General features: G+C 32.7%; 3 protein-coding genes across 3 annotated transcripts; 2 read left to right on the forward strand and 1 right to left on the reverse strand.

Moving 5' to 3' along the window:
- Positions 1-480: 480 nt before the first annotated feature.
- Positions 481-3785, reverse strand: LOC141820466 (transcription factor bHLH115-like). Its single transcript, XM_074707792.1, has 5 exons — positions 3658-3785; positions 2634-2702; positions 2094-2171; positions 1843-2005; positions 481-946 (listed from the first exon to the last, which is right to left on the reverse strand). Exons 1-5 carry the CDS (start codon positions 3783-3785, stop codon positions 686-688), a joined length of 699 nt encoding a protein of 232 aa, XP_074563893.1. The 3' UTR covers positions 481-685.
- Positions 3786-11908: 8123 nt separating this feature from the next.
- On the forward strand, positions 11909-12436 carry LOC141820321 (dirigent protein 2-like). Its single transcript, XM_074707605.1, has one exon. It carries the CDS (start codon positions 11909-11911, stop codon positions 12434-12436), a length of 528 nt encoding a protein of 175 aa, XP_074563706.1.
- A 5221-nt stretch (positions 12437-17657) lies between these two features.
- On the forward strand, positions 17658-18185 carry LOC141820322 (dirigent protein 2-like). Its single transcript, XM_074707606.1, has one exon. It carries the CDS (start codon positions 17658-17660, stop codon positions 18183-18185), a length of 528 nt encoding a protein of 175 aa, XP_074563707.1.
- The last annotated feature ends 2466 nt before the right edge of the window (positions 18186-20651 follow it).

Below are 20651 nucleotides of genomic sequence, written 5' to 3' on the forward strand. Positions count from 1 at the left end.
AACCATTCGATAGAACCTACCTACCAGAAAGCATCGAAACCTCATTCTAAAATTTCGAATCTTAGAAATTTTATCAAATCAAGCAATGCATAACCATTTTTAAAAAGAATTAAACTTTTGAAATGCTTCTAATATTCTTTTGTTGATAAAAATTAAAAAAAAGAGTTTTTTTATTTATTTATATCATTAATTAAAATAATATCTTATTTATAATTTGTTGTCTAATATATATTTGTATTATTTCATACATTGAAATTTGTTAGACCAGCTCTAAGGCTTTGTTAAAAACTATCAAAATAAAATCTCATTTATAATTTTCAATTCAAAATACTCTTCTATATTCCATTTTGAAATTTCTTTAAATAAAATTGTGCCACTCTGGAGCTATATACTGGAATCTTGCTGATTAACTGATCATAGCATAGATAAAATCACAAATACATCTATTGACTTATAATGGTGGAACAAAATGATGGCATGTTAACTTAAATTTCAAAAATCAAGGCTGGAATTTTCAACCTTGATAAACATTCTTTGCTACAACATAACAAGGTCACAATCATGAATGGGACTCAAGATTCTTGCAGAACAGGTAATTTCTAACAGCTTTAAACAAGTAGATGTTATCAAACAACACAAGCAATTATGGGGAAAATAGAGAATGCAACATTATTGGAGGGAGTAACTATGCAGCAGGTGGTCTTAGCACATGATCTAGAGAAGTATCCATGGCTGCAGGGGGTATCCATTGCCACATTCCCGTCGGTATATGGCTTGGGTATGGGATTGTTTTGCTGAAAGCTGTGGGTGAAGCTGGTTGAAGTGTCACGGCGGTAGGTTGAGTGAAGAACTGGGTCATGGTGCTACTGCCTTTAACCATCTGTTCGATACGCTCCTTCTCAGACTTCAGCCTCATTTTCTCATTCCGAAGTTCCAATTTCTCGTCCTGCACAGCATGCAAACCAAGTGAGATATTGTGTGCAACCCTATCTGGTGAATTTTCATTTAATTGATTGAAGCATGTTCATGGTAGATGATACCCAGACAAATTCCCCGAACACCTTATATGCAATAGATTCACAAGCACCTAGGATGTAGAAAATTTTGAATTCTTCGATACCAGTTGTCGAGAGAAAAAACCCTTTCTCGAGCCAAAAGTCATGAAAAGAAATCCAAGGCCTCACGCAAATTGAGAAGGTAATAAGATTCATGTGGTTCCCCACGATGCATGGTTACATCCGTGGGAAGAGAAGATGAATCAACTACTCAACAATTCGGAATAGTATAGGTTATAGGCAAAACTTCCCCAATGACAATGCTTGAAAGAAACCATAATATCAAAACATCCAACTCAACAATATTGGAACCACAAGGGGATGGGAAGAAAGCAAATAACACAACTCCTTCCAGAACCACAAGGAGACGTCAAGAGTTGCCTCCACTCTTCATTCTCTCTTTAAGAACTCTTGCAAAATGAGAATGCTCTAGTCAAAAGAAACACAAAGAAAGTCTTCATAGGGAGGGTTGTTTCCTCAATTCCTACATACGAGATACATATTTCTGCATATACTCTCACTTAACATGTGAGAAATGGGTTCTATCATATAACCCATGCAATAGACCAACTTTTGACACCATAAGGCCATCTGTTATTTCTTCAAGGCCTGCTAAATGATGAAAACTTAATTCATGGTGATTTTGGATCACCATCCCAACAAAGGTGACGATTATAGTCATATTACAATTAAGAGAAACACAATAATAACTTTTGCTGGTTTTCACTCATTCAAGTTAGAACAAATTTACTGTAACAGGAGATTAGTATATCAATTCATTTCATACCTTAACACTTTTTATAAAATTCTGGAGTGCTTCATTTGACTCCTTAAGCCTCTTTGCTTCACGACGTAATTGTTTTATAAGACGAGTAGCTTCACTCAAAATGAAAATTTTATCTGTTTTAGGAGGCTTTCCAGGATCCATGATGGAGCACAACTCTGTGAACCTGAGCAGATGCATCATTGGTCAGAGGTGGGGTTCCAACATATGAATAATTACATTCATAGATGTTTTTAGGTGTTTATTATACATGCCTATCATTAAGTTTATCTCTTCGTATTTTCTCACGGCAAGCTTTTGATCCTGGCGCAGCACATGACTCCTTATGGTTTCTGTAGAATGACAATAGAGGAGCCTTTTGATCAGAGTGTGTTATAGTAGAAGTGAAGAAGCATGGTAATTTGTGTTATTGTTACATAAAAACAAAAGATTACTACATCAATAGAAATTAGGTTTTCTTTTCAATTTTTACATGCTGTTGCATGTATTAAATATTATAGGCACGGAAGAACTAAATGGATAAAAAGAAATAACATAAGATGCATACATGGCTTTTCATTTTCTTTCCATGTATGTTGATCACATTAAAGATTAGTTCATAGAAAGAGCAAAAGAAGTTGGAAAATAATGAGTATAAATTGATAATTTAGTTTTATGTTTTTTAAACAACTGTATAGGAGACAGCACAAAAACATTTAACACCATACCAAAGAATTTTGTCTGAAGTTTGAATGTAGGTGAAACAATAACATGCTCCTATGCATAATAAAATAGACAAAGAAATCAACTCGTACCGTTTCTTAAGGGAACCGGTGTTTGGGCTTTTGTCCTCCTCAATCACGGCATCAAAATCAATCATTGAACTGAACATTACAAGCTATATTAGAAATGTTCACCAATTTGAGATATACATATGCAAGAATTAAGTGCAAATTAATCACAGAGAAAGAGAAACCAAACGAAGTGGCCTTTCATATCAATTCATTTCCTGCTTCTTCTGAAGATAATTCAATTAATAAATTGTAAAATCCTATAAGCCGAGCGAGGTCAAGGTGACAAGTTCATTAAATATTGCAGTCTCCATCTCTCTGTAAGAACCTGATATTCACTATGTTTGATACAATGTAATTGATCTAAATCCGAAGCAATTATACCTAGGGATAGCAAAAAAAAAAAAAAAAAAAAAAATCTGCTCTTACCTGAACCCACATCGACCTACCTAACTTATAAACGGGGTAGAGCAAAACTTCATAAACAAGAAGTCTTAGCTTCTTTCTTTTAATTTTAGCCAAGAGACCTACAGAGATGCGCTTACAAGAATAATCATAGTGCATGAGTATCTTTTGGAAATTCGTGGAACATGAAAAATTTAGACACAATCCTAATTGTCTCAATACATGTTTTAAGATGCTTTTAAGGAGCACTATTAAAAGTGATTGTTTGAAGATATATTTAAAAAAAAGTGATTTGGTTGGTCTTGAGGAGTTCGTGTGTGGTTTTGAATGACATTAATCTATTATTCTTGTAAATGAAAGAATTGATCGGTCTATATTTGCTTTAATTCTGATTAGCTTAAATTGTAGTGCAAATGTGTTTACTTTTAATTAATATGATGCTCAGGGAGAGCGAACAGGGCAGGACAAGGGTAAACTCAGGGAACGAATGGTTCAACGGGGTGGGGAACAATCGAACAAGCATAAGTACAATCCAGCATACTCAAGCTACAATCTGGAGGACCTCCAAAAGTCTTGATCGAGCTAAAAAGTTTAACAAAAGAACACAAAGAGAATAAACTGGTGCGCAAAAAAAAAAAATCACCTCGAAGCAGAGGGATCATCGATGATCCGAGCGCCCCAGAGGAAACCAGGCTCACGGACGTCGTCACCGATCCCTCCGTAGTCTATAAGCCATCCCCCGCCACTGCTGTGCACCTTCGGCCCCACCATCCCGCTCCTTCAAAAATCCCCCCAAAACCCCCCAAGAAATCGAGCCCACCGCCAAGTTGAAAGAACAGGATCCACAGATTTGATCACTTCACGCCCAAATGCAGATCTTAGCCTTATCGCCCTCGATTTCTTCGTCCTTCGTCTTCGTCTTCGTCGTCTGCGATTTATCTCCGTCCGGAGTCCGGCGACGAGAAGACTAGGTCGATAGTTTCACATGTACCTTCGGTCAAGTTTACTTATCCTGTTCCCCTAAAAAAACAAGGATTTTTTACTTAAGATGCGCGCATTGCAGTATGAGAAGGGTGGCTTAATTCTACTCCTGCGGCATATTTGAACCGGTGGATTAGATTAGATTATTACTTAATTAGTTAATGCAATTAAGCAACGTACCGAGACACTTCCTAATTATTATGATTATCTCGTTAAAAGGATTAGATTAAAAAAGATTAGGGCGGTTAATTAATTAGTGTCATTCAAAATGACAGACTGGAGTGTTATTAATGATAATTAACATGAATAAGTGAGTTGATTGGATCGATTAACGGCGAATAGGACAAAGAAAGAAGAGAATAATTAGACCTTTTTTTAATGAATTAAAATATAGTCATTTCGTTGCCATTAAATGAGACAATTTATTTTATTTGAAGCATCTTTATTGATGATCTCAATGATTCATTAAGTATTTTATTATGTAATAGTTAAAACCCTCTTCGTACTTTGGAATTTATAAAAGGATATTTTTATTTTCTAAACTATGAATTTGAGTTTATTAGATGTCGATCGATAAGTTTTTAGTTATAAATTATGAATTTGAATTTGCTATTTATTGTTTTTCCGGTCGGGCAATGGAACTCAGATTTTGACAATGACATTGCGGTACTTCAATTTTGTTGAAATATTTACTAAATTTTTATTGTATTTTTTTAATTTTAGAAAAATATAATAAGGTAGAATTCTTTATGTTTGAGATATTTGTATGAAAATAATAAATTGTAAAATTAAAATAACCAAATACAGATTTAATTTTAACTGAAAAGATAATCTCGATCAACTGATAATTAAGTAAAGAAAGATAAGCTGTTTGAGATTGTGATACATTCAATTATAATTCAAAATCGATGAATTCGATAGTTCGACAGTTCTTAACCGGTCCACTCTTAATATTAATCATTCAAGACGATTTATATATATATATATATATATATAGGAATGGGATGTTGCGTGACGAGAAATTTACGACCCGTGTGTGACACTCGTGATCCACCGCCGCTGCCGCCGTCCTCGCCGCGCCGTCCGGCCACCGCCGACCTCTCCCTCAGGGCGCGATCGACATGCAGCTCGCCGATACTCCGTCCGACGTCGGATTACGATCGGATAGTGGCCGAAATCTGACGAATTTCGGTCGGAAACAGGATCGGCAGTGGCGCGGTCACTACCGACCACGATCGGGCCTGTTTCCTGCCAATTCGCGATCGTCGGACGACAAAGGATGGGTCGTCGTCGCACGGCGATCCTTCCTCGGACGGTCTCTGACCGTGATTTGGTCGGAATCCGGCCCGATCACGGGTGATCCATCGTCGGAAGGAGCGGCGCGTCGATCACGATCGAGTCGGCGATCGACGGTAGCCGGACGGGGCAGCGGGGGCGACGGCAGCGGCGATGGGTCAGGGTGTTATATGCACGAGTCGTGCACAGGTGTGTCGCGCAAGATAACATTCTCGTGTGTATATATATATATATATATAAACATCAGAGTGTGATCCACAATTATATGATACTTATTTAGAACAGTGGATAGTATCAGTCAAACGAGACTATCAAGCTAAACACGAATTAGACATAAAAACAGGAGAAGGTATGATGAGGGTAGGAGAAAACTACCTAGGTGATGTAGCAAGAACAGCCTGGGAATCATATAAGGAAAAAATTTCTAGAAAAAATATCTAGAATAGCTTCACAAGGAAATAATATTCTAAACTTTTATTATACAATACACAGATTGTTAACAGCTAGGGATCCCAATACAGGTCTGGACATTAGACAAAAAGAAGTCATGAGAGACCTAGAATAATTACAACTTTTTAATTGAAATTGGATTAAACTCTTTTGCAATGACTTTATAGCATTAACAGCTGTGTCTGGAAATTACTGTAATCCAGAATTAGGAGAAAGACTTTTTAGTAAACTACCCGGAGATCCAGGGAAAGAAATACATAAGGCCTGGACAGATATGAAGGTACCACCACAATATGACAACATAGGAGTACGAGTACAACATATAATAGAAATATTAAAAGAAAAATGTACCTATATTCAAATCCAAAAACAACTGAAAAACCAACAGTATGGATTTTGTAGTCAAATTTATACACCTCAATAATATGGGTTAACCAAACAACAACAAACTTATCGTAGGAGACCTCGACCTGCTATACAACCAAGACCAAAAATGAAACCCAAGCAAACCTACTATTTAAGAAAAAGTAAAATCAGAAAACCCTACTTAAACAAAACTAAACATGTGAGACGATTTAAACCACAAAAGACATATGTCAATACAATTACTTGTTTTGCTTGTAACAAACCAGAACACTTATCATCTGCATGTCCCAATAGAAAAAATTTATACACAAGAGAAGCCAAATTAGTTTCCTGTACAAACTTAGACTTAATAGAAGTACAATCAGATGTCTCAACAGCTTCTTCAATCTACTCAATAATATCAGTACAAGATATAGAAGAAGTAGTTTCTTCTAGTGATTATACATGGATCAATTCATTTTTAGACAATCCCCAAATACTAGAGTCTCCTTATACCCAAACTTTACAATAAGACTTGGATAATATTACACAACAATTAGAACACCTAGAACATGAAGATCAAAATTGGGATTTAATGTTTTCCCATTTCTCCCCTAGTACACTATTAAATTTACAAGAAGGATGTGATCATGAATGGAATTTAAAAACAGGAACAGCCAATATTCCTTGTTATATATGCACATTTTACCCTGCAATAGACAAAAGAGCAACTTGTAAAATATGCAGAAAACAAATATGTAATATATGCTTACAACAAAGATACCAAATAACAATTCCTACCACACATACGATTAGAGAAAGTACCAGAAATACTTTACTAGAAACTAGAGTGTCCGTTCTAGAAACAAGACTGAACCAATTAGAAGCAGAACTAACAAACATACAAAAACAACTCCAACCAAATAAAAAAGGCAAAGGAATAATTATACAAGCTAGAAGAACAAGAATCACCGGATACAGATTTAGTATTTATTAAGACCCCTAGCATTTGTAACACAAGTAAAACAGTTATATATATATATAATGGTTTGTACTAGTTATTTATGTATGATCTCCTAGGGTACATGAGAATCAGAACTCACATTAACCACTCACGTTTTTACTCTTTTATCTTATAAAGCAGTATTATTACTCACTTTTATTTTTTAATTCCTGTAGTATTCATTACTTTGATATCAAAGTCTTCTACTTTATCATCATCTGAAAGTTGTATTCTTTAGATTCTTTTTTTTTTGCTCTCGTTTAATCATCAAGTAATTTTTTATCTTCTAAAGAGTCGCAAAACAAAGTAAATCGTAGTTCATCTAATATATTACCTTCAAAATTAAACGTCTATCCTAGACAATAATTTTTTTAGGTCCGTTAATTGTTGTTTGAAATTGGCTGATAAATCTAGAGAGTTTCAAATCACTTCAAATCAAAATTAATGTATTCCAGAAAACCTTTTTAATACATTTATGTCGTCGGATTTGAATTCGATAGTATAAAATGAGAGTAGTAAATTTTTAATTAAACTTCTAAATGCTCGATAAATTTTATCATGAGCTATTATAAGATTTAAAATAATGATACTCACTAATCAACATCACTAATTAATTAATTCTCATGACTCTCTTGGTTCTTAAAAATTAAATTTTTAAATTTTTAAATTTTTAAATTTTTAAATGATATATATAATAGGTCCATTTTCATTCCAAACTGATTCATGGATTTAATTAGAGAACTCCCGAATTACTTAAAATCATGATCAATGTACTTTTAAAAATCTTTTTTAATATATATATATATATAAATTATATATATATAAATTCATCAAATTTAAATTTAATGATAAATTAAGAGTAATAAATTTTTTAATTGATAAAGATATACTCTCAATTTAATTTACTAGTCTTAATTTAGGCTATTAAATTTATATATAAAAAGTACGTTATTTTGATTTGAAATTATTTAAAGTTTTTTAAATCCCACTAAATTAATTAACATTTATGGAGTAGAAGAACGGGAATATTTTAAAAATATGATACGATTTAAGTACAATAAAAATTAAGTAGTAATTTAGATAATATCAAAATTTACTTATGAAGTCCAATAAAATATAAAAAAAGAATTGATTGCGTTGCTAGACTACGGAACGCAATATGAAAACAATTAGCACAATATATCAAAACATTTATATCATGCTCCTTTTCAACATTGGAAATTTGACAAAATTGATGTGACATAAATATGTTGAATGCCAAACAATTGTTTTAATTCAACGTTCAAGACGGGTTTGATTTATCAAATAAGTCAAACCTGTTTATTTGACCAATCTAAATTAAAATTGAACTGAAACTTTTGCTTCTCTTTCCAATCAATCAAATCAAAATTATTTATTTATTTTATTATGATTTTTCGTTTTCTTTCAATATATATATATGTATCAGTTTGACTTTAATTTGGTTCGACTAAATTGCTATATCAGTTTGACTTTCAATTAATTAGGTTTGCTTTTCGTATTCCTACTATCTTGATTTTTCACTTTTCATGTAAAGTTCCATATGCTTATGTAATTCTCGGTCCATTTTCCACATTGTGGTAGCATATTCAAGTATGGCATATATATTTCTATTTATTTACAAAATAAATATAAAAAAAGTATTTTAGTTTTTACAAATTAATAAAGAAACATTTCATTTAAATTTTTTTATGATATCCCACCTCTACCAATAATTCATATATACCTAACTATTCTAAATTTACAACAAAAATATAATTAGATGTGCGGTCTATGTCAAATTTTTAAAAATCTGAATTATCTATATCCATCAATGAATTTTAGTGAAAACATATTGATGAATCTAAAGAGTTTCGATCAGATTTATTCCAACTTTTATGGATTTATTAGGTGAGTCTAAGTCTAAATAAGTCATCTTTTACTATTTAAGACATTTTCAGTAATGCCTAAAATGATTTAAAACTTTTAGAACATCGTTATAATATTAGTTTTCAAAGACCAATACCATTGTAGTTCTTTAGAAATCATCACTATAACGATGTTGTATTTAAGTTGTGACATTGGTTTTAAAAATTAACAACAATGCTTATTTTATTTTATTATTTTTATTAATAACTTTCATTATTATTATTATTATTATTTATTCTTTTATAATTAGATATTAAAAATACAAAATATTTTTAATATTTTATTAACCTTACATCTATATATTTTTTATTTTTTAAAATTTTAAAATAAAAATTAATAATAAAAATAAAAATAAATAAATTTAGAGGATTATTTATTAAAGTTTAAATGATACCAAAATTTAAAAGACATTTAAATTAGTTTTTAAGATGGAAAAAAAGAGAGGGAAGAGAAGAGAAAAAAAATATTGCATGTATACACAGAGGAGAAAGGAACGAGGAGAAAAGTCAGTCCTTACGTGCAAAGGGGTAAAATTAAAATTAAATGCAAATTCTAAAACCTTAAATGGGTCTTTTGGTAATTTATCAAAAATGAACAAATAAATTTAGATTATCAAATTTAATAATTAATTAAATAAATTTAAAATATAAAAATTTTAAATAATTAAATAATTTTGAATTGAGAGCTAAGATAACATCTAAATGAATCAAATTTAAACTTATTAAAAAGAAATCAAATTAGTATAAAACTTTATCTAAAGGCTACAGTAGCTTATTGTGTGCCGTTATGATTTAAATACTTAAATAAATTATGATTAATATTATGATCAATATTAAAATTTAACTTTAATTTTTTTATAATCGTCTCAATATATCTTTAATGTTAAAAATAGTTGCAACTAATTAAGTTTTTATTTTAGTTACTTAAAAACTGACTTCTTTCGTTTCACGATTAATATATTCAACTAAATCATTGAAATGAGCAAAAATAATATGAAAGCAGAATATAACAATTAAAAACGGACTTCTTTCGCGTCAGATTTACTGATTCTATATTTCAGGAGCATAAAAACAATATTGTAATTAGACGTAAGATAGAAAAATTAGCATTACTCGACCGCCTAATCAAGTTTAGATATCATGTTCTTAATTTTCATAATATTTAAATCATAGGTTATATTTCTAATTTCTGAAATATTGTTCTTTCTCTCTAAGTTCATCCGTCAGTATTATCCGATAGATCTAGAGAATTTTAAATTATTTTAAATCAAAATTAATATATTTTCAAAAATATTTTTAATGTATTTATATTATTGAATTTGAATTTGATAGCATAAATTAAAATAATAATTTTTTAAATTTATAAACACTTGATAAAATTTATCATAAGTTATTATAAGACTTAAAGACAATAATACTCACTAACTAACATTACTAATGAATTTTGAGGACTTCTTTTATTTGAAAAAATATTAAATTTTCAAATGATGCATAATAGGTATATTTTAGTTTGAAACTGATTGATGGATTTAGAAAACTCTGAATTACTTAAAATTAAAATTAATATACTTTTGAAAATCTTTTTTAATATATATATGTCATTAAATTTGAATTCGACAGTGTAAATTAAAAATAATAATTTTTTTAATTGAAAAAATAAAATTTTAAAAATATATTTTAAATTTAATTCACTTGTCTCAATTTAGACAACTATCAAATTTATATAAGAAAGCATAAATATATTAAAGAGATTTGTAAGAATATATTGATTTTGAAATTATTTGAAGTTCTCGAGGTCTATTATATAGTTGGATGAAATTAATTAAGGAATAGGTAGGGAAAGAGGAGGAATATTTTAAAATTATGATACGTGATTTAAGTATAATAAAAATTAAGTAGTAATTTGGACAATATCAAAATTTACTTATGAGGTCCAGTAAAATATAGAAAAATAATTAATTGCGTTGCTGGCCCGCGGAGCGCAATATGAAAACAATTAGCACAATATATCAAAACATTTTTAAAAAAATCGCATATCCCAAAAAAATTTATCTCATGATCCTTTTCAACATTATTGGAAATTTGACAAAATTCGTATGACATAAATATAAGTCAAACCTTTTTATTTGACCAATCTAAATTAAAATTGTACTGAAACTTAATTTTGCTTCTCTTTTAAATCGATCAAATCAAAATTATATTTCAATTTGACTTTAATTGGGTTAGACTAGAATTGCTATTTCTAAGCCACAAATGTAGCTATCTCTAAGAGATATTATTTTTTCTTATTTTCTTATCATTTTTAACGTGTTTGAATAGTTGACAATTAATTCCTACACCACTCAGTCCTGATCTTGAATTTTCACTTTTCATGTAAAGTTCCATGACTTCCATATGCTTATGTAATTCTCTGTCCATTTTCCACATTGTGGTAGCATATTCAAGTATGACATATATATTTCTATTTATTTATAAAATAAATATATAAAAAAAGTATTTTATTTTTTACAAATTATTAAAGAAACATTTCATTTTAATTTTTTATGATATCTGCACCTCTATCAATAATTCATATATACCTAACTATTCTAAATTTACAACAAAAATATAATTAATTAGATGAACCGTAACAGATTAATTAAATAGGATTATTATAGTGTAATAATATTTGTACCGTAATAATCAACTAAACCTTCCCCGGGGCTAGTAGGACTATTATTATATATTACTTATGCAAGTTGCAAACGTATTCTTCATCCAACTGTACGTTTGAAATTTCAACGTACGTAGCCAGCCTTAATTCTATATATACGACATATATATCCTTTAATTAACAAGCCACCATACCACATTGCAATATTATTGCATTGCTTGAATCAAAGTAGTGATTGATTATGGCTTTCTTCTCGAGTAGTTACGATGTCCTCATCTTACTCCTCTTTGTCGGAGCCACTGTAGCTTCCGCCGGCGACGACTTCACCTACGTCGTGCCATTCTACTCACACGAACGCAGCCTCGGCTCGACCAACCCCACGGTAGTACAGCCAGTGGATCTCCAGCCGGACTCCCCCCGCCCCGGCTTCGGCAACATAATCGTCCTTGACAACCCTCTCCGCGTCAGCGCCGATCCCAACTCCACGCTCATCGGTCGATTCCAGGGGATCATCGTCTTCGCCGACATGTCGATAAACTCGACCTTTTCGGCGGGGAATCTGGTGTTCACCGGCGGCGAGTACAACGGGAGCTCGCTTGCCTTCTTCGGGGTGTTCCAGACGGGGACCGGGTCGGTGAGGAGCATCATCGGCGGCACGGGGAGGTTCGGCATGGCCACAGGCTACCTGGTGAATGATCCCATCGTCTACAACTCGCCCACCACGCTCTACTCACTCTGGACCGCCTACGTCAAGATTCCTGCCAAATAAATCAAATGATCGATTTATTATACTTATATTTATATATTGATTTGATCATTAATCTATATATATAATTAATTGCCTTGCTACTGCAAATTAAATAAATGGATAATTTATCAAATGCTCTTGACTTTAAACAATACTCAAAACCTTAAGGAGCTAGCACAGTGATCCTCTAAATGCCTCTTTTACTCTTTATTTATTATAGTCTGAAATTAATCAAATAGATTTGTTGAGTTGGATCTCTTCGATCTCAACCTTCAACAATTCTTAAGATATCATACCTTATGATGCATAACCACCCATGTCAAGACTGTTTACAGTACTGAATGAGGCACCTGACCAATAACCCAACCATACCAGCTGGTGTCGTGGCTTATGTGGCAGCTTACGTTGTTTGTGCATTAGTTCATGTGGATCCCCTTCCTCTTCAGCTATACATGGTCGGGCGAAGGTATAGTTTTTCTTCTCACGCATAAAGACTTCTCTTATCTCTTGAGCCACTTGTCTTCTTCTCTCACGTATCTATGAGCTCCATCTATCAATCCAATGCTAATTTGACCGAAAGGGTCACGCCAACCATGCATGCCAGCTCTACTGACACGTGTTGATTAGTAGGACACCAAGATCAGCCAGAGGATAGTCGCAATGTCCGAGATAAAGATGATGAGCATCCTCCTTTCATTATATATGTAGAAGTAAAGTCGAAAGCGTACAGAATTGAAGTTGAAATCAATAGAGATTTCAGAATTGAGAATGAGAGTAGAGAAGATGGCGTGGAAATGATGAAATGAGCTCCTTATTTATAAAGTTTGATAAATATTGGATACTAAATCGTAGTCATTGGTCAAAAAATGATCAAATAATCTCAACTGTTAACAAAATCTAAAAAAATACCCACCCCCTTTCTCACTAGTCAAAACTACGGGTTAACTAATATACTTCCAACAGCTATAACACAAAAAAAAAACCCCACTGAATCGGCGATTAATAGTTGGTTCAATGGTTAATAAGGGTCTTGAATCATAATCGGGTCGACCCTTGCTAGGCTGATTACGATTCAGACCCCACGACCTGGGTCAACGGATAACCAACCCATTGACTCGATTACAAGGTGGGTCCGGTTAAGACATGGCCCATGGGCAAGTTTAATAGCTAAGCTGCCTGGAAGGTTGAGCTGCCATGTATGACTGAGCTGAGCTACTTGAGCTGTGCCGAGCTTGTTAAGTGCTAATTGGGAAGCTGAGACACCAAGGTTTGCGTTTGACGCAATTTCTTTAAAACAGATTCATCCCCTTGGGTCATGCTTCGATGTCACGTTAGACGTTTGTTTCCTAAGATACAATAGCACATCCACATAAACACTACCAAACATTATACTAATTATTCATGGAGAACTGAGTGAATACTTGAACACTATCACCAAAAGAGATGATGTCAAGTTGGTCATCTATTTTCTAGGATACAATGACACAACCACTTACATAACTAGGCACTGATTGTTCGTGGTGAACCAAGTGAGTACTCGAACGCTATCACCAAAAGAGTTGTCAAGCAAAGTGGCTTGAAATGCCAACCACCAACCATCAATGATCAACCATTTTAAATTGACAAATTCACAATTAATCATCCATCATTTTAAATTGGCATATTAATGCATCCGTTACATATATACTTGAACAGGTGCTCAGATACGAGTCACTTAGGTTCAGTTCAATTCGAGCTCTGGATTTGCACCAATACATACTCATGCATGAAAGAGAGTCTCTCTCCATGCATATTCACAACATTCATTGGTTGTGATTCAATATAAACCAAACATAAAATTATAAACTCTCCATGCGAGACTAAATTTTCATTCACATTGGAGTCTTCTTCTTTTCCATTCATATTTTTTCAACACTTTATTATTGTTTAAAAGTATCAATTTAGTTTGTTAATGACTTAGAAGTTGTACTCAAAGAATAACAAAGTGAAAAAGGAATAGTGGGAGAAGAATTATTCATTTTTGCCACCTCAGCAAAGTACAATGGTAAGAGGTGGTATGAACTCTCATGCAACAAAAGTTTGATTTCCACGACACTTCATATGCCTGTGGTGCTTGAATCACTTGAGATGTTGGGTCATCCGCCACAGTATTGGTTCTAATCACACATGTGGTACTGATTTCTGAAGATTAGCACCACAATATTCTGAAATATTGAAATTGTTTTGAGCATTATTAGGAGAGCCTTAAAATAATAAAAGATGACTTATTTGAACTCAGACTCACCTAATAAATCCACAGGAGTTGGAATAGGTTCAATCAAAACTCTTTTGATCCATCAACGGGTTTTGATCGAAATCCATTGATGAACCTAAACGACTTGATTTCTGAACTTTTACAATGAGATGAAAGTGTGAAGTGTGTAAAAAGTAGATATAATGTGAAATCTTAGTCCTGAATCTCCTATACGAAGTTATAGGTCCGTGTCAATTGGCACAAAGTCTAAAACTTTCTAAATCTTTTGAACAATATTGAGAATCCTATACGATGATAACATAAAGGCATCCTTGGACTCCCAGGCACTGCAGAAACCTATAGGAGTTTGAATAAGTCCGATCAAAGCTCTCTAGATCCATCAATAAGTTTTGATAAAAATCTGATGATGGATTTAGGGTATTTAGATTTTTAAATTTTGTCATGAGATGAGAGAGATTAGTATGTAGAAGGTATATATAATGTTCAATCTTGATCATAGTACACGTAGATGAAGTTATGATGGTGTCTCAACTAACACAGACTGTGGTACTGGTTTCTAAAAACCAACACCATAGAAACCAACACCACTATGGTGGTTCTGAATACGCACTATGATGTTGGTTTTCGAATACCATACTACAATAATTTAAAAAGTTTAAATCATTTTGAGCATTGTTGGGAGAGCCTTAAAATAGTAAAATAGTGCTTATTTGGACTCGGGTTCACCTAATAAACATATAGGAGTTGGAATGAGTTCGATTAAAATTCTATAAGTCCATCAATGAATTTTAACTAAAACCACATGATGTACCTAGACGACTTGAATTTCTAAAAGTTTACAATGAGATGAAAGTATAGTGTGTAGAAGGTAGATATGATGAGAAATCCTAATTATAAATCTCCTACATGAAGTTATAATAAGTCTGTGTTAATTGACACAAAGTCTAAAACTTTCTAAACCGTTTTAAGTAATATTGAGAATCCTTTATGATGATAACAGAGAGCACCCTTGGAAGTCCATGGATTTTGATCAAAATTGATTGATGAACATAAGGTATTAGAATTTCTAAAATTTTATCATGAATTGGAAGATGTGAGTATGTGGGATGTATATATGTTGTTCATATCTAGTTCTATCATTCCTATGATAAATTGTCATAATTTTTGACTCAGTTATCAAAATAGAACGCATAATGCATTTACTGTACTATCCTCTTCCATTTCATTTCAAGTTTCAAAAATTCAAAACCCTTGTCCATTAATGGGTTTTGTCTAAAATCAATATTAATGAATTTAGAGAGCTCCAATCGGATTCATTCAAGGTGCTATAGTTTTCTAAAGTTCCCCGAAGTCTATATGTGCTTAGAGATATGCAGTCTTTAAAAATAGTGATTAGAAGGTTTTCAAAATTTTAAAATTTAAGATAATTAACACATACACATAATTTATTGTTGGGATGTCGTAAATAATAAGAGCAGTGAATTTTTAAACTTTTGTAAATTAAATACTCGATAAAATTATTATAAAATTTAAGACAATAATACTCACTGACTAACATCACTAATGAATTCTCAGGACTTCCGTTCCAAAAATATTAAACTTTTAAATTTTAAAATGATGTATAATAGGTCCATTTTCGCTCTAAGCTACTTGATTGTTTTAGATAACTCCAAATTTCTTAAAATCAAAATCAATGTACTTTTCAAAATCTTTTTTAATATATATGCCATCAAATTTAAATTTGATAGCGTAAATTAAGAATAGTAAATTTTTAATTGATAAAATAAAAATTTAGAGATATACTCTCAATTTAATTCACTAATTTATCAAATTTATAAATGAAAGCATAAATACATGATTTGCAAAAATATATTAATTTTGATTTAAATTTTTTTTAGGTCTATTAGTAGATGAAATTAATTAACGGACTTGTAGAAAAAGAAGAGAAATATTTTAAAAATATGATATGTGATTTAAGTATAATAAAAATTAAAGAATAATTTGAGACTCAGAAAAATATAGAAAAATAATTGATTGCGTTGCTGGCCTGCATGCGGAACGCAATGTGAAAATAATTAGCACACAATATATCAAAACATTAAAAAAAAATTTGTAAAAAAAAATTTGTATCATGCTCCTTTTCAACATTAGAAAGTTGACAAAATAATTCATATGACATAAATATGTTGAATGCCAAACACTTGTTTTAATTTAGTTGGCTGTCGGAGTATGCTTCTGCATCAAGTCACTATGCTTACGTTCAAGACGGTTTGATTTATCAAATAAGTCAAACCTTTTTATTTAACCTATCTAAATTAAAATTGAGTTGAAACTTTTGCTTCTCTTTCAAATCGATCAAATCAAAGTTATTGCGTGAGAACGTATAATAGCCCTACTAGACATATATTATTACAATATAATAACATATCTATTATAATTATTATAATAATTATAATTTTATAACGACTACAATAAAAACTATATAATTATTATTATTATAATTCAATTATTATAGCAATATATGAATTATTAGTAGAGAGGTGGGGTATCATAAAAAATTAAAATGAAATGTTTCTTTACTAATTTGTAAAAAATGAAACACCTTTTTTTATATTTATTTTATAAATAAATAGAAATATACATGTCATACTTTAATTTGAATATGCTACCACAATGTGGAATGGACAGAGAATTCCATAAGCATATGGAATCTAATTAAAGTCAAATTGAAATATATGATAGTAATTATAAAATTATAATTATTAGAATAATTATAATAAATATATTATTATATTGTAATAATATATGTCACCCTCGGGACTAGTAGGGCTATTCTATGTTCTTTCTCCAGCTTGCAAACTTATTCTTCACTCAACTGTTTGATATTTCCACACGTGTTACAAACGGTAACTACATACGTAGCCAGCCTTAATTCTATATATACGACATTTATTGCATTGCTTGAATCAATCACTATTGTGATTGATTATGGCTTTCTTCTCGAGTGGTTACAATCTCCTCATCTTACTCCTCTTTGTCGGCGCCGCTGTAGCTTTCACCGGCGACGACTTCACCTACGTCGTGCCATTCTACGCACACGAACGCAGCCTCGGCGCCACCAACGCCACGATAGTACAGTCAGTGAATCTCAATCCGGAGTCCCCCCGCCCCGGCTTCGGCAACATAATCGTCGTTGACAACTATCTCCGCGTCAGCGCCGATCCCAACTCCACGCTCATCGGTCGATTCCAGGGGATCGTCGTCTTGGATGACATGTCGATAAACTCGACCTTAACGGCGGGGAACCTGGTGTTCATCGGCGGCGAGTACAACGGGAGCTCGCTTGCCGTCTTCGGGGTGTTCCAGTCGTGGACCGGGTCGGTGAGGAGCATCGTCGGCGGCACGGGGAGGTTCGGCATGGCCACAGGCTACCTGGTGAATGAGCCCATCATCTACAACTCACCCACCACGCTCTACTCGCTCTGGACTGCCTACGTCAAGATTCCTGCCAGATAAATCAAATGATTGATTTAATTGTACTTATAAATAAATAATGATTTTAATCATTATATTAATCTACACATGTTATTTGCCTTGCTATTGCAAATTAAATAAATGATAATTTATGAAATGCTCTTGACTTTAAACAATACTCAAAACCTGATCTTGACTAATTAAAGAGCTAGCACAGTAATTCTCTAAATACCTCTTTATTTATTATGGTCTGAAATTAATCAAATAGATTTGTTGAGTTGATTCTCTTGGACCTCAACCTTGATAACTCCTTAGATATCTTACCTTGTGGTACATAACCACTCATGTCAAGATCGTTTGCACCGAATGCGACACCTGACTAATGATCCGACTATACCAAGTGTATGACTTTGTAGTTGCCTTCCTTGGTGCCCAACCATTCCCTGCCCCGCCATTCGGTTCCCAACTCGTGGCTCATGTGGTGGCTTACGTTGCTCATGCTAAGTTCATGTGGATCCCCTTCCTCCTCGACTATAAAGGTTGGGCGAAGGTATAATTTTTCTTCTCACACGTAAAGACTTTTCTTATCTCTTGAGCCACTTGTCTTCTTCTCTTGCATATATGTGAACTCCATCTCTCAGGCCAATGCTGATTTGACAATCAAAAAGGTCATATAAGCCATGCTAGCCCTGCTGACACGTGTTGACTAGCAGGACAACAAATATGCTAGAGGACAGACATAGTCACAACTCCGAAATAGAGATGATGAATCTCCTCCTTTCATTATAATTATTTATAGAATTAAAGTCAAAAACATGTATAATTGAAGTTGAAAGCGATAGAGATTTTAGAATTGAGAATGAGAGTAGAGAATATGACATTAAAATAAAGCTCTTTATTTAATTTATAAAGTTTGAAGAATATCGAATATTACCCTCCGGGGCATAGCTGAGTTGGTTACGACGGAGTAGAATTGTAGAAGAAGAATATCGGATATTAAATCGTAGTCATTGATCAAAAAATGATCAAATAATCTCAACTGTCAACAAAATCTAAAAAAAAAAATCCACCCCCTTTCTCAATAATCAAAATTATGGGTTAACTGATAGTTCCAACAGCTATAATTAACACATAAAAACTCCCACTGAATCGGCAGTTAATAGTTGATTTGATGGTTAATTAGGGCCTTGAATCATAATCGGGCTGACCCTTGCTAGGTCGATTATGGTTCAGACCCCATGACCTGGACCAACGGGTAATCGACCTGTTGACTCATTTACAAGATTGGGTCCGATTAAGACCTGGCCTGTGGGCAAGTTTAATAGCTAAGTTGCCTGGAAGGTTGAGTTGCCATGTATGCCTGAGCTGAGCTACTCGAGCTATGCCAAGCTTGCCGATTGGGAAGTTGAGGTGCCAAAGTTTGCGTTTGACACAATTCCTTTAAAACAGATTCGTCTCCTTCGGTGGTGCTTCGCAGTCATGCTGGATTTCTGTTTCCTAGGATACAATGTGTCACATCCACATACACAACCAAATATTATACTGATTATTCGTGGAAAACTGAGTGAGTACTTGAACACTATCACCAAAAGAGATGAGGTCATGTTGGACATATGCTTCAATGATCAATCATTTTAAATAGACAAATTCACAATTAATCATCCATCATTTTAGATCAACACATTAATGCATTCGTTACATACTTAAATAAGTGCTCACACACAAGTCACTTAGGCTCAGTGCAATTTGGGTCCTGGATTTGCACCAATACAGGTCTATGCATGAGAGAGAGACTGTCTCCATGCATATTCACAACATTCATTAGTTGTGATTCAATATAAACCAAACATAAAGTTATAAAACTCAAAATGTGAGACCAAATTTTCATTCACATTGGAGTCTCCTTCTTTTCTATTTATATTTTTCCACACTTTATTATTGTTTAAAAGAGTCAATTTAGTTGGTTAATGACTTAGAAATTGTACTCAAAGGATAACAAAGTGAAAAAAGAATAGTGAGAGAAGAATTATTCATTTTTGCCACCTCGGCTTGGTATAATGGTAAGAGGTTGGATGAACTCTTATGCAACGAAAGTTTGATTTCCACACAGGACACTTCATATGCCCATGGTGCTTGAATCACTCGTGATGTTGGGTCATCCGCCATAGTATTGATTGTAATCACACATTGTGGTGCTGATTTATGAAAAATAACACCATAATGTTCTGAAATATTCAAATTATTTTGAGCATTATTGTGAGGACCTTAAAATAATAAAAGATGACTTATTTAAACTTAGGTTTACCTAATAAATCCACAGAAGTTGGAATAGATTAAATCAAAACTCTTTAATTAGGTCCATCGATGGATTTTGATCGAAACTCATTGATGAACCTAAACGACTTGATTTCTGAACTTTTACTATTTACTCATTGATAAAATATTTTTAATATTTTATTAACCTTCAATTTATATATTTTTAATTTTTTAAATTTTAAAATTAAAATA

Source organism: Curcuma longa, unplaced genomic scaffold (genome assembly GCF_044706935.1).
Source record: "Curcuma longa cultivar G26 ecotype Majalengka, Jawa Barat unplaced genomic scaffold, ITB_CL_G26_1.1 utg3290_np1212_1714210_RagTag, whole genome shotgun sequence".
In the NCBI taxonomy this organism is placed as follows: domain Eukaryota; kingdom Viridiplantae; phylum Streptophyta; class Magnoliopsida; order Zingiberales; family Zingiberaceae; genus Curcuma; species Curcuma longa.